We start from the raw sequence: 15,510 nt of genomic DNA, 5'->3' as shown, positions 1-15,510 counted from the left end.
TAGATCTGGCATAAAACTAACATAAATAAAAACAGACTTAAAAAAAATCGAACAACCTTATTTTACAATACAAAACACAATTTTAAAAGATGTCCCCCTCTCTCTGTACCGTCCTTCACTACATCCATGGATCTCCTCTATGGTCTTCTTCTTGCTTCGACACCCTTTCTGCAGTATATCCACCATCCCTAATCTGCGGATGTCCAAACCACCTCAGCCTCGCCTCTCTAACTTTGTCTCCAACTGAGACAAACTACTCGTTTCCTGTCCATTCTGGTTGCTCCCAATTAAAATCTGAGCATCCTCAGCTTGTCTTTTTGTCAGAGCCAAACCACATGTATCGCTCCAGGTCTCACTGCCATCTTATGAACCTTTCCTTTCACTCTTGTTGTCACAAATCACCTCTGACACTTGCCTCCTGTCATTATTAGGATCCCGGTCCGGCTGAGTCAGGCCTCCAGAGTTTGGGAGCTGCTGCTGTGCTGGGCAGATGTTGCTCATTCTGAAGCAAACACCATCAAGAATCAAATGGACCATTTCAGGGCCCTCTGTCTTTGTCTGTGTCACTCAGCCACAATCAGAGAGGGAGAGAGGGGTTGGTGGTCTGTGGATGATTTGCATAACTCCATGTTCTCACTGGAGATGTCTTCATGTCATTGAAGATTGGGTAGCTGCAGGTTGGAGCAGCAGAAACACTTGAGTTTAAGAGTTTGAGGCTCATAAATGGGGTTTTATGTAAGAGCTTTTAAAGTGGAAGGACAGGTGTGAGAGTCCCAGTATGAGCCCACTGAAACCAGTCATAAAAATCATGGCATTTGTTGTTTTATTGCCCTCTTATACTTGAGGAGCTGAAATTTTGATATATCAAGTTATCTTTGGTTAACTACTTTTTAAATATTTAACAGTTCTTCCAGCTTCTATCTTCATCCATTCCAATTAGAAATCAATCAAATTCATGCATCCTTTACACTCAGACCACCCTGCTGAACATCAGGCATCAGCACTGACTGATTGATTCAAAAGTTTGTCTCCAAGCGGAGTTTGAATTTAACACCAAAAATCAGGTTTTCTTCTTCTCCGAACTACTTCAGCTTCCCTTATTCACAGAGGGACAAACAAAGGCTGTTTTGGGAAAAGAAAAGCCTCTCTCCCTCCTCCAACGTCAGCTAAAAAGAAAAGAGAAAGCCGGGCCTGTCACCACAACAGTCTGCTGGGAGGGAGGACGTCATTACACGCCAACAACGCACGACGACGGCGGCGGTCAAGTGCCACGCGCTCGGCCTCTCTTCCGTTAAGCAGATAAAAGGTGGCATCTGTCTTTATTGTGCGAGTAAATCCCCTCCGCCATTGACCGCAGACACTTCACATGTTGATGAGGAGGAGGACGTATAGATAGGAGGCCCCCCGTCCGCTTTGTTCACCTCCCTCTTTGGGGAGACGTTATGCAAATCCAACAAACCGTTTGTGATTTCCATCTTAGCTGACAAATAATTGAGGTGCTTTGGTTAGATGGGGTTATTTTTCTACTCCAGGGTTTTTGGATCTTACCTAAAAGCTGATAAAAACTTTTTTCTCATCAGGAAGAAACTGGAATGTTTTGGAGACCTTCCAAAGGTCAACAAGGCTCTGTAGAACTTATGCAAATATTTAATGCAACTGACGAGCCTCTTACTCAACAAGCGAAAGAAAGAAACAAAGGAGGAAGAGGAAGGCTGAGCCTTTGTCTTATCATAACTAATCAGCAGCCGGGGGTGAAATGATACTCTATTCAAAGCACTGAGGAGGGGCCCGCCTGCTGATTTGCATGAAATTCGTTGGGAGAGTTTTAAAGGTGAGTTCACTGCAGGCCATAACAGGAAGCAATCCCATAAATCAATCACCAAGGTTTACTCAGCATTACACAGTGTACACAGAGGGAATAAAAACACTTTTTGAGGTTTAATAGAAACTCCGATTGAGCGTAACTAAATGCAAAAACCTGAGTCCACTTATTCCACTTCCATGTTGGAAAAAAATACATCTGCATGGGTCTGGAGGAAGACGAGTTTCATCCAAGAGCAAATTACAGATGAATCCTGGAAATAAAGCCTCTGTTTTTGCCATAATGCAGAGGATAAGTTTTCCTTCACAGATGCACGTTGTATCACATGGATACGGGATTTTAAAATGACGGGGAATCTCCATCATTTAGTGCCAAGGCGGTTTAGATTCCATTCTGCATGCGGGCAAAAGTTACGTAACGTTTCCTGTTCAGTGACTCTGGCCTGCTTGCTTCCATAAAACTCTTCGATACTGATATTTAATGTCTCCTGGTTTGACCACTTACATTGGAGGAAGAAGGTTCATCGGCCCAATTAACTGTGTCGCCATACTGTGACTTGGACTTTGTTCCCAGCTGGGGTCTTTCTGTATTGAGTTCAGATGTTCTACTCCCACAGTCCAAAGGCATGCATGTTAGGTGGGTGTGGGTGTGTTGTCAGACGCATAAGCCAAACTCCGCACCAGGAACTTGGTTGATGATTAAGAGACTAAAGGGTTAGGTTAGGGTGGTTGTGGCTCAAGAGGTCGAACAAGTCATCTATTAATTGGATGGTTGGTGGTTTGATCCCTTGCTGCTCGCCAAAGTATCCTTGGGAAAGATACTGAACGCTGAGTTGCTCTCTGATGTGTTCATCAGAGGATGAATATTAGATAGAAGGCACACAGACAAGGGAAAAAGTGCTTGAATGAATAGGTGAGTTTTTCCTGGGAATGCATGCCATGCTGCCATGAGTTTTTTAGACAGCAGACGGAGTGTTTAGTTATCAGCCAATACTGGCAGTGCACCAACACACATATCTGCTAATTAGTGCAAAGCAACATACTAAAAAAAATTCATATTTTACTCACCACTCAGATAATCTATTAAAATGCTCCATCAGGCCATCACGTGGCCACTAGAGAAACTGCAGTTTTTGGCAGCTCCAACATGGCTCCATTCACCAAACCCAAAAGCGGCAGGTTAGACGATGTATTCGATATCCCCATGTTGGTGTTGTTCCTGCATCCTCATCATAATGTCGGTCCATGATCAACATTTCAAATTACGTTGCTGTGATGTCATAGCTTTGGAATGTGGATGGAAAACACCCAACATTGTCATGATGATGCAGGGAAGCCAACATGAGGATATCCGATCGTGGTGCTTAGACAGTCCCAACTATTTTATCCAGTGACTGGTCACATGTTTTAATGTGAGGAAAGCTCATTTTGTGAAGGGTGGTGACTCTTTGTAAGAACAAGGGCTTTGCTGATCAGCCCCCAAAGAGCCAATCACCAGAGGAAAAATCAAACATATACAACATATGAGAAAAATCCTAAAATCCACCACACTGCACATCCAATGACCTTGAGCACAGTCTGAGTGAAGACCCGGTATGTGCACCAGTTTGATTCAGTTCTAACCAACACTCGTGGAGGGGTAGCTGTTCTTGTGAGTTGTGGACAGAGGGACGAGGAACACTTTAGCATGAGTTTGTTGGTCCTTCGCCTGGATGAACCAAAAATGTTCCAATACAACTGTGGCATTAAACACACGTGACGCCTGTGTCTCCACATTGAACTCCAACTGGACAACTTCACAGATATGTAGAGAAAATATCTGGCTCTCCAATCGTTCTGTTGGAATGTCTTTTGAGGTTTTTAGATGCAAAATTTGCATCTCGGGATAAAATGATCAGCTGTCATGCTCAGGATCCTATATTGTTTAGGATAAGAGGACACTGAGATAGGACATGTAGGTTAACTCTTAAACTCAACTTCCAAAAGCCTAATTTCTTACCTCCCTTCAACACACAATCCAATATTTTTAAAACCTTTCTTTTCCCATCACCTTGAAACCAGTTGCGGCAGATGGCTGCCCCTCCCTGAACCTGGTAATGCATGACGTTTCCTTTCCACTGTCACTAAGTGCTTGCTCATAGATGGTTACATGATTGTTGGGGGTCCTTTCTAATATTGCAGGGTCTTTACAATATAAAGCACCATGGGGTGACTGTTGTTGTGATTTGGTGCTATATATGGTAAATGGACTGGTTCTTATATAACGCTTTTCTACTTTACCTGAGTATAACTAATATTTACACATGTTCACACTCCGATGGATGCTTTGGAGAGCAACATGAGGTTAGTATTTGGCATAAAGACAAGAGCAGTCAGGAAACCACCAACCTTTCAATAGCTGCTCTACAGCCACCCCCTAAATAAAATTGAATTGAGTTGAATTGAATTTTGGTACTTTACAAAAGCCTGGCTGTGCAGAATAAACAATAAAACTGAAAACATAAAATCAAGTGTTTGTTCAGAATGAGGACATGGGAAAGTTTGGGTTTCTAATACTCAGATTTAAAAACAACAAAACACTGGAGTCCAGGATGTTCATCACTTTAAAAGGTTTTTGGAGTTTTTCCATTTTTTTTGGCTGCAAACCTCAACAATAAACAAGCAGAAGGTCCAGCTTTCTCCTAAAATAAGAACTCCAGAAGAAGTCCAGGAATTCTAGCGGTGCCACGAATCCTCCCGAGGGCCTCCGAGCTTTTCTAATTTGACTTTGTGGAGCAGAAAAAACACACAAGTCTCTCATGTCCCTCATGTTTACAGCCAGAGCCTGGTATCGCGTAAACCCCTCTCCCCTCTGCCTTTATGAGATAGAATTTCAATCGTCTCTGCTTTTCCGAACTCGTAAACGGTGTAATGAGTTTCATTTGCTTCGGCTACGTGGGGCTCAAACCGCCACGGTGACCGCAGCAGTGTTCATAAAGATCACAGGGAATCCTCTCACACACACTCGGTGCTCACTTCTGCTCAGCACATGCCAGCTCTGCCTGGTGACTCCTACATTTGGTGTGAATTTCCAGGCCATTAATTTAGGGAACATCACTTCTAAAGGAAACTGCCCCGACATTTGTGGTTCCTCTTTCAAACGCTCTCCATTAAAGCCTCTATTAACCAGCCCGCACTGCATAAATCACTGCTTAAAACGGCGCAGCGACACATGACAACAACATGCGCTCCCGGCTTTTATTTCTACAAACGTCTGCGGTGAGCATGGCAAAACACAGGAGAACAGGGGTGGAAAAAACAAAACAAATTTGTTTCAATTCTTGACTTTTCAAAACAGTTATTGCTGATTCTTTAAAAGTAAATGAAGGAACAATTAAAAACACTGCTTTAAATAAGAGCATTAAACACATTATGTTAGAAAGTGGCTAATGAGGGATTTGAAGGCCTATGTGTTGATGTTGCCATTGTTACACTAGTTTGACAAACTTTTTTTTTTAAATAAAGCTCCATTTGTGAGGCTTTTTTGGAACTTTCAGTCACATCCTGCAGCAGGAAAACACAACATGCAGTTAACAAGCAAGTTGGTGTGCTGTGAGCAAGTATTTACATGTAAAAATATGATTTCTGTGGTTAAGAACCAGCTTGTCAAATGTGAGTTTAATGAGCTCCAGAATAAACTGGTGAAATTTGCCAACGTTATCCCAGAAGTTACATCCTGTTTACCTTTGGTTACTCAACACTAGTTTAGCACCCCAGATGAGGATCGTAGGAAGGCTCCATTTAACTGATGTAAATAAACTCACTCTGGTCTAATCTTCCAAGCTTTTCATCAAGCTTGTGCCTCGGTTTCAGTAGGTGGATTTAAGGATTTTGGTCATCGTGTAGTTTGACGTGCAGTGGTTAAACTGTGCAGTATAACTCTGCCACATCACTAATAGCACGTTACACATGGAAACACTCAGGCTTGTATTTTTGGAAGTGTTTTGGCATCTTAAAGAAGTCTATACATTTACTTTGTGAAGTATGTGTGTCTGTTAAAACTATGGCTGATTTAAAGGGAGGAGCAGGTAAGATCATTCATCATGTTTGTTTGTTTTTTTTTGTTTTTTTTAAATACAGGAACAGTTATTGTGTAACTCTAGGCACAATTATTGTACATGGTGGTTTTCATGTTTGTTTAGCAAAGACCAGCAGAGAATACAGTTTTGATGAATATTTATGTACTCTTCTAATCATTGCAGAATAAATCTATTGTGACTTTTAAGAGGGTGTGGGAGAGGATAAAAAAAACCTCACCAAGCACAGACTTGTCATCAACAGTCAGCTTGTAATGCATCAGGACACATTTTACACTACAAAAGATATGTGGACTCCTAAACGTCAGCGAGTGGGTCGAGTATTTGGATCACAGTTAGGTGTTAATCTCTGAAGCTTAAAAATGAAGCCAAATCCAAATTCTGCAGTTCCCCTAATGGCCACTAAAGGCTGGCTCCAAAAGGGAGGCAATCTCCACAGATGTCCATGTTAAAAACTTTACAGCAGAAATAAATATTAGTCTAGTTCAAGTCTAGTTGTTTTAGGTCTCTTTATTCAATTGCTCTGTGCAGAAACAGTTTTTTTCTTCACTGCAATCTCGGCGTGACCGCAGCAATATGATAGCGACCAAATAAAAGAGGTTTTTGGTACAGCAACCAGCTAGCAACCACTTGCCAACCAGTTGGAGAAAACCAATTTTCCATCATGTCGCAGGAGGAAGCTCTCATATCACTTAATCCAGGTAAGACAGGTAGATGAAGGTATTTCAGGTGTTTTGTTAGTTGGACAAAAGGCACACATTTTAAACACAATTTTGATTTTAAAAGTGTTAAATCAACAGGAGCTTGATTTAGGCTTTTGGGTCCTTTTTTATCAGGTTGCCAACTGGTCTCCGATGATCACAATGATTCCTAGTGGTCATTTCCGCTTCTATTTAGTTCTGTCACTATACAAATACAGACCATTTACCATCTGTCAACTTGTTTCTAACACATTTTTTAAGCGGAGTTATCATGCCACAAAGGGTTGAACTTATTAGATGTGGCTGCCAGTATGAAACCATTTTCACAAAAGACGCCAATTCTTTAAAATGTTTAATGTGAAAAAGACAGCAACAATAAAAACAGTTTAAAACGGGCGATGCTTGAATTAAATGAACATTTGATCAACAGAAAGACAACAACAAACTTGACCGGAATCTCACTCCAAACCTTTGTTAGTCTGGGATGCATTTCAGTTGGTACCAGCATAACTACAAAGGATCATTCAATACAGTTTCTTCTTCAGTCCTACTGTGGAGCCCAGTTTCTGAGTAGACCAAACCAGTTCAGGGTTTGCTGTGTCTATCTAAATTCTCCTTAAGGGTCATGTAATCTTTGTTGTTGCCTGTCCAAAGACTAACCCTTTTTAACTTTCTCTGCATATTTTCCATGTAAAATTCCAAACGCCGTCCAGATGTTTGACTTTGCCCAGGGCTCCAAACAATGTGGCTACAATGTGCAACCGGCTATTTTCCAGCTTTTTTTTCTCTCTCCAGACATCTCAAATACTTTTCAGGCCTCTCGGACCGAGAACGAGGTTTTAACGGTGCTTTTGGGGAAACACGGCCGCTCGTCTGCTTTAACGCTTATCGGTCGTCGAGGGGTAGAAATCGCAGCAGGAGCGGGGTGACCGTGAAACCGTACTCCTGAAAAATCTGCTTTTTCCATTTGGTTTAATACGTCTGACCGATGCACTCCCCCCCTCCTCTGGATACCAGAACGCTCAGCTGTAACCCAGCTTTACATAACCGCACTGAACATACCATAAACTCTCTCATTCACGCAAACACGTGAACCGTTTCCAAAAAACAAAGAATTAAAAACAGCGAACACTGGCACACCAACCACATCCATCCCTCCCCATCCCCAACCCTTATTAAAACTGTTTTCCCCTGGAAACACTCAGCTAATGTTTTCCAAAACTCCTTCTCTTTCCCCCTCCCTCGTTTGCTCCGTGCCTCGGGGCCGAAGGGGTCCGCTCCATATTGTCTTCATTAAAGTCGCAGAGTGTCGACCTGGTTTGGAAACATGGTGTGTGTTCTCCTGTGTGTGTGTGTGTGTGGGGGGGGGGGGGGGGGGTGGAGGAGGTTGAGGCTCCTGAGTCCTAAACCACATTCTTTAAATTCCCTGTAAGAAGAAAAAAGAAAGAGAGCGAGAGAAAAATGAGACAACTACAAAGAAAAACACAAAAAAAAGGGGTGGGGGTCAACTTTATCAAATTAAGTAAGGCTAAACACACATATTAGACACCAAAGATGGAGGCAGTCTGGAGGACAGACACACAAGCACACACTCGTGCCAATAAAAATGCTAAATAACATCTGGCTGAGGTAAATCCTGTCACTCCCATGGAAACAAAAGCAAAAAGGGGAATCGATATGGAAATGACAACGGTAAGCAACACTTGGAGCTCATTTGCATGAGGGCACAGATTGGTTTCACACGCAGACAAAGCAAGTGTTTTGACACAATGGCTGCATTATGAAGTCTAGTCGACGGTTTACTTTGCAAATAGTGCCGCCTTGTTTGTCCTTTGTCATGTTAAACGGCCCGTCGGAGGCAAAACAAACACGCTGCACGCGCACACACACACACACACACGCATACACACACGCATGTACGCATGGATTGCAGATGAGTAATTGCCCTGACGCACTGAGGGAGGATGTCCTGTTTGTTGGCCATTGTGGAGCTGTCACTGTGGGCCTGTCATGTTCTCTCCCTGCAGTGACAACAACAGTTTGGAAAAAATGAGCCGTTTACAACATTTGGCGTGGACTTTTTTTTAAATTTGTTTTTGGGGTTTTATTTTTTCCCCATCCCCGTCTGGATGCTGAGACTCCACTGGTGGTTTAAATAAACGCTACAATGTCAACAGATTAAAAAGTATCCCGCTTATGAGGCTTTTGGACGTGCTTACACCAACGGAGGCTGGGATGAAAATCAGCCTCCTGATTTACTCCGATGAGGTCACCGATTCGAGAAAGAAAACACAAACACGGGGTCATCTGGCCTAAAAAAAACATTCCCAGAGCCACAATGTGGTCATCCAGCAGTTTCTAACATAACCCCACAATAACAGAGCGACTTGGTTACCGTGGCATTGCCAGTGTTTAAGCCTAATGTTTTTATTTCCCCTTTCTCAGCAATAAAAGGGCCCAATTATCCATTTCCTCATTTTGTATATGCTTATATTACATAAAACACATTTAATGACCAGTTGACTAAACATTTAAACACCCATTTTCACCTGTGGGCTCTAAGACGTTGCGACGCCACCCGCCACTTAGTGGGGCTGCGTCCTCTCCGTTTTATTCTTCGCCTCGCTATTTTACGACACGCAGACATGAATGATGGGGGCACAAATCTGTAGACAACGACTGGCCGTGAGAGTAATCCAACCCATCACTACTCAGCCACAGTGATGTGCAACCACATCTTTCACAGGCGTGTGGATGCAAAGGAGGAGGACTGTTTGTGCCAGCGGTGCTGATGCTGGCCAGACTCCACAAGGAAAAGCAACACATACTAATGCATACTTAGCACAAAAAGCAAGGAAATTTGCATTTGGTGGATTATATCCTGGTTGTAGCAACCCTTTGTCACTTTAAATGGTACCACATTTGTAAGGAAAATGCATTTATGGGTTGAGCAGCAGAGTTGAGTACGCGCCCCTTTGTGGGATGTGAACCCCAAGCCACCCTCGATGTGTTCATCCGACTGAATGTTACATAGAAGCATGTAAGCTTAGATATGGATTGCTTTTCAGTTAAATTCAAAGACATTCAAAAAGCACGTTGGCCATCAGTCAGCTCACTTTGGTCATTGACGTGTTTTTTTCCTTCGCCCCTTTAATTCCTCTGTGAAAGAAACTGACAAAATCTGCACCCCCGCTAATGAAAAGCGTTATGCTACATTGCTCTGGATAGGGTTGGAACTGTATAATCCGATTAAATAAGAAAGTCTGATCTATTTGCTGGTGTGGAACTGTATTACACTTTAATAATGTGTGAGGTGTTCAGCTGATGCCTGTCCAATCCTGTTAATAACTACTGTGGCTAAATAATTCATTGTTGTGTGTGAACGAGGCTCTGCTTGCTGTGTGTGTGTGTGTGTGTGTGTGTGTGTGTGTGTGTGTGTGTGTGTGTGTGTCCTGGGGCCACACAGTTTGCATTATGGAGGCTGGACAGCACTAACCTCACTGGAGCACCTTAACCACCTCCTCTTCCTCCCGTCTCTGCCTTGGCGGCAATGGTATTGATTATTGGCAATCGTGGCGAGACTACAGGGCGGACAGAGCACGGAGCAGATCACACGCACCTAAATCTGATGAAGTCAGCACAGTTGGTCTAATTTTAGGTGTTTGTTGCCCTCACACAGGAAAGTGTCTCTGTCGCATGTTTTTATTTTAAGGAACTTTCCCTTTATCTAACTAAAGCCAGGTGGCATTTAAAGGAAATTACAGGTACAAAAGGAGGTGTGGCTACATGTGAGTCATGTTGCTACTATCTCAATTTTAAAAAACAAAAAAAAAGACCCCGATTGAGAAGCTGCTGACTTATTTTACGGGAAATTGTTGCTCACAATGCAGTTTTTTTCCTCTCCTCCGGCTGTGACGAGGGGAAACTCAAAAATCATGATGTGTGCTAAAAACAGGAAAAGTCCATCAAAAAGAGGAACAGCAGGCACAAGCGGACTTTCAACAACAGGACATCTGTGGTTAGAAATATTGATTAGATTCGGACTGTAATTAATGTGCCCTCTTCCTTTATTCTGGCTCCGCTGTTTGGCTGGTTTAGACTTGATAAAAGTGCCTGTCCCTCTTTTCCAGATGTAGATATTTAAATCTGGTAAAGTTACCAGAGTCCACCGTGGGCTCTGATGTTTACTCCATATCACAGCGTCCGTGGAAGCATCTATACTGTGCATGTTTGTGTGTATTTTACAGGCGTGTTCGTACAATCTCTCTTTCCCGCAACGCATGCATCTTATTTTGCGTCAACAGAGTGGAGAATTAACGACTGAAGGCGTAATCGTAATCAAAATGTAAAGGTGCTGCAATATTTCCCTGCAGAAGTGTGCAGATAAGGCACTGTTACACGGGGAGGCTGGCAGTTTACACACAAACAAGCACTCTCTGGGGAAATCACACTACTGGCCTTGTAAACCCAGAACCGTGAATGCACAAACAGCCTGACAGCTGCCGCAGCCTTGGACACTCACCTCATAAAAATCACATTTTAATTAATAAAGCCTCCGAGTGCGTGACGGGAGGGAAGCCACAGGAAAAGCTGAGTAACATCTGAATGTTTTCAATTGTTGCTTCTACTGCAGCACATGTACGCACGCAAACGGACTGGGTTGCAAAGACGGTAAGAAACGCTGACATCTCACATTTTTAGTTTTTGCAAGTTTTCATTAAGTGGCATGGAGATACTTTACTTTCATGACAGTCTGGGTCTGAAAAATGACACCAACGTCGTAGCGCCTTAAACCTGGACTCTATTTATTGGCCACAAGAGCCGGAGGAGCTGGATGAGGGAGAGGCAGGTCAGGCCATCTCTGCTTAGTCTGCTGCCCCCTCGACCCCAAGACTTGGCCGAAAATTAGGAGACATTTGTGGGATAGTTCTCACTGAACAGGACTCAGTGGAGCTAAAAGTGTAAAAATCATTATTTAGAACTGCTTCTGGACAAAAAGCTCAAATAGTATTTTAGTTTTTGCTAAAAACCTGACCTAGCTTGACCCCTCATGCTGATTTGGGGAATATGTGCTGGTATGAATTAGGTTGTGTTGCTACAAATCCTCTGATGTGACAACACCAGTAAGTGAAGGGTGACAATAGTACAAAGGTTTTCCAGACATGTGAAACATGTGAGACATGAGAAACTACAGGCAACCGTGGCAACCTGCTGGTAACCAAAGCAACTGCTAGGATGATTTTTGCTGCAACAACTTTTTTGTAATCGGTTTCACCCAATGAGAGCTGGAAACCTCCAGGAAAGTGTGTCAACATGTTGGGGAATACCTGTTTCACATCATGCTGAAGTTTCAAGATGGACAACTACTGAGATTGTACGCATGACATCATGTCAGAAACCTCCCAAAATAATAATAATAATTTAAAAAAAAGATGGTTCTTCCTGTGCCAGCTACTCCAGCTTCCTCCCAGAGTCCAAAGACATTATTGTTAAACTAATTGGTGAGTTTAAGCTGGGCGTAGGTGTGAATGGTTCTGTCTCTCTATATTAGTGTTAGAATAGACTGGCGAGCTATTTTAGGGTGTACCCACATCTGGGCCTATGACTGCTGGGATTCACCCCTCTATCCATCCATTCTCTTTGCTTGTCCTTATCAGAGTAGCAGGGGGGCTACTCCAGCTAACATAGGCCGAGAGGTGGGGTACATCCTGGGCCGAGCTAACACAGAAAGACAGACAACCATTCATACTTATGGGCAATTTACAGTGACCAGTTAACCTAACTGTAGGAGGAACCCGGAGTACCCGGTGAGAACAAGCACAAACACAGGGAGAACATGCAAACGCCACACAGATGGTGAAGTCAGACTCGGGACCTTCCTGCTGTGAGGCAACAGTGCTAACAACCACCAGCTGGGATATCATGCTGAAAACAGCATCCCCCTTGTAAAAACATTCATAATGTGAAGGAGAGATTTTGCAGATGAGACACACTGTCTTATTTTTCATGAAATGAGCCATATGTACGCCTCGCATCTCTGTAAATACCTGCCAACATGACAGTGTTCTGTGGGCTCAAACTGGCCACGATGCATACGTACAGTCATGGTTTAACATATGGGATCAGAAGCTGACACATGGCGAGTGAAAAACGGAGCGACGGTGGCTTTTGGAGATTACCACTTTAACATTTGTATCCATTCGTGCGAGCTGAAAGAGCAGATGTGGGCACACAAACATACGTACACTCCCACTCTGCCCAGTTTCTCAGAGAAACCGATGTTTATAAGCAGCAGTTTGTTCCAAACCCAAGAAACACTTATCCAGCCCGATGATGTCATGCAGACATGTTTGCTTTGAGGTGTGTGTGTGTTGTAGGCTATCCTTTATTCAGCGCTCGTGTGTGTGCATAAGTTAAGTTAGCAAACACGCTGGGCTTTCTTTTTGGGAAACAGACAACATCCAGTGTTTAAAATTGTAACACGCAGACTGCCCACTGGGATTATGGTGCTGTGTGGTAACAATAAATGTGACAGAGAGCAGAAGCGACAGACAGAGGAGGAGGAGAAAAAAAGAAAACAAAAAAAGCGACATAAAACAGATTTGACAATTTGAAACCAGGAGAGAGATCAGAGAAAGGAGGGAAAAAGGGATAGGAAATTCTCTGGATTTATAAAAAATGAAACATAATTAGCTCAACTGCAAAATGTATGCAGAAGTTTTTAAAATAAATTTAAGAAGTAGAAACGTCAGAATTCAGCCGAAAGTATAAACTTGACAGAGTTAACCGTTTCATTTTCTGTCCTCAGCGGGAGCTAACGGTGAATGAGGGATCTGATCAAACACAGAGGAGGCACATGGGATGCAGGAGCCAAACATAAACTTCACTTGCTTCTCTCATCTTTGGCTCGTCTGCATTCATTTATTCTCCCTTTTATTCCCTCCATCCGTCCACTCACCGGTTCCCTCTGTTGGCTCTAATAAAAGCCGTATGACTGGAAAAGAGCGATACTTTCAGCCCCTCCAGTTGTGATGATTTAATGCGAGCCAACAGACCAACTGGATTTCGGCAAACAGACTCCCGATCCCCCCTCGCCTCCCCTGATTTGATGTGACCTGAAGTTTTTCAAAGCTGAGGATTTAATGCTGTTTGGATAAACCTATTCCACGTCCAGAAGGCTTTTTGTCATTTGCTACAGTCAGATGACTTGTTTAAATGTATGAAGGTTTAGATACTAATTGATACCATGTCCAGTCGACTGAGGGTAAAAATTTGAGAACGCACAATTTTCTCTCTGTTCTGGATTTCCATTCACACTGATCCGCAGATTTCCATAAACAAACTTCCTTTCCAGCGAGTGGATTTGAGTTTGGACTTAACTGGGCAGATGATTGCCGAGAGCATTAACAGGTAGAAACCAAGTAGGACTGAAAACGAAGCCAATGCATTAATATAAAAAAGAGCTGTTCCTCTAGACTTAAAAGAAGAAGACATATTCCCTGTATGTCTGTGAAGGTTCTCAGTAATCCAGGTCATCGTAGTCAAAGGAGCTTGCAAAGAAAAGCGTCTGGACTTCTTTAAGTTGGTTTAAGACGTTTCACCTCTCATCTGAGAAGCTTCTTCACCGTCTTCCCTGTAGACTTCTATGTTAAAAAGTTCAGCCTTAGAGCTGAAATAAACAAACATGGTGGAAAAAAAACAATAAAAAAAACTGTTGCGGTCTCTATAGCCAATTTACCCATTATAAAACTGCACAGGTGGGTGGATTTTATGTAACTCACTCCACTGAATTCTGAAAGAATTACAATTTTTGGGGGCTTAGCTGCAGTGAATGACAAATGGGAAACGACTTGGTTGCTAGCTGCCTGCTATTTTTCACTTTCACTGATTTACATCACAGAACCTCCACTTAAAATGAGATTAGGATGAGACTAATTAGATTAATTGGCAAGAGGTCGGTAACATGATAGGGTATAAAAAGAGTTTCTCAGAGCCACAGATGGGTAGAGGATCATGGTAAAAAATACTGGCGGCTGCCAGTAATACTCCTGCCTTCTGGTAGATGCAGGTGTGGTATTCCTAGGTGACTTCCTTCTTTCTTCACAAGACTTTCAGAAAACTTGACCTCTGAAGTTGACCTTCAGGCCGAGGTCTCTGAAATTAAATTGTCAGAGATTTTTAATAGCTGCACCTATTGCATGAATTTAAAAATCCCATATTACTTAATCCTCAAGTTCTCACATTTGCAAACTTGGGTGTCCATGCCACCTGCCCGCCCTGCGGGGCGACGATAAAACCTCATCAGCCCTTTATGACTGAGCCTTGGTCTCTTTGGTTTGGTCATTTTTTTTCCAAGGACAAACATATTTGTACCTTGAGTTTTTCCACCTTATTGTACATTCCCTTATGTCAGTCCGAAAACAAACTGGTATAAAAATCCACCAAACAACTATAGAGACCACAACAGGCTGTAAGCATGCTTATTTCTCCTCTAACGCAGGGCATCTTAACACTGGAGTCAATGAGGATCAATGCCTACAGGAATTGCAGTTTAAGCATTTAAACATTGCCACCTGATGCTGACTGAATGAACGAATGCCGTGTGGACAGATGTTTTTTGCTAATGAAATAAATATCTTCTTTCTCTTTTCTATTGTAAAGATAACTGTGAGCAAACGCTGGTAATACTGAAGAAGAGTGCAGACAATGACTTTCAAAGCTTTTACTTTTTGTGGTGTGTCCTACTATAAATCCATTTCCATCACACTGAAACTATGATAATTATTAGTCTGTTTTATACTTTCCGACATGGATCACTGTGACGTGACCTGATCTTGGTAGGATTTTACTATTCCCAAAATATTGTGAGTGCCTTTTATTTGGTCGGTAACTCACCTCACCATAACTTACCA

The 15,510-nt window shown here is 42.6% G+C and overlaps 1 protein-coding gene across 1 annotated transcript in view; it reads right to left on the bottom strand.

Moving 5' to 3' along the window:
* Positions 1–6,937: 6,937 nt before the first annotated feature.
* Positions 6,938–15,510, bottom strand: part of hdac8 (histone deacetylase 8) — a 41,349-nt gene continuing 32,776 nt past the window's right edge. The window contains exon 11 of the mRNA XM_086276489.1: positions 6,938–8,024. Coding sequence (XP_086132615.1) covers positions 8,002–8,024 — 23 coding nt within the window. The 3' untranslated portion in view covers positions 6,938–8,001. The remainder of the gene's footprint in view (positions 8,025–15,510) is intronic.

Source organism: Aulonocara sp. 'chitande type north' Nkhata Bay, linkage group LG3, assembly GCF_057382095.1.
Source record: "Aulonocara sp. 'chitande type north' Nkhata Bay isolate Kocher_YH1m ecotype deep benthic linkage group LG3, A_spYH_male_GT1.1, whole genome shotgun sequence".
Lineage (NCBI taxonomy): Eukaryota > Metazoa > Chordata > Actinopteri > Cichliformes > Cichlidae > Aulonocara > Aulonocara sp. 'chitande type north' Nkhata Bay.
This window is presented reverse-complemented; position numbering and strand designations above follow the sequence as displayed.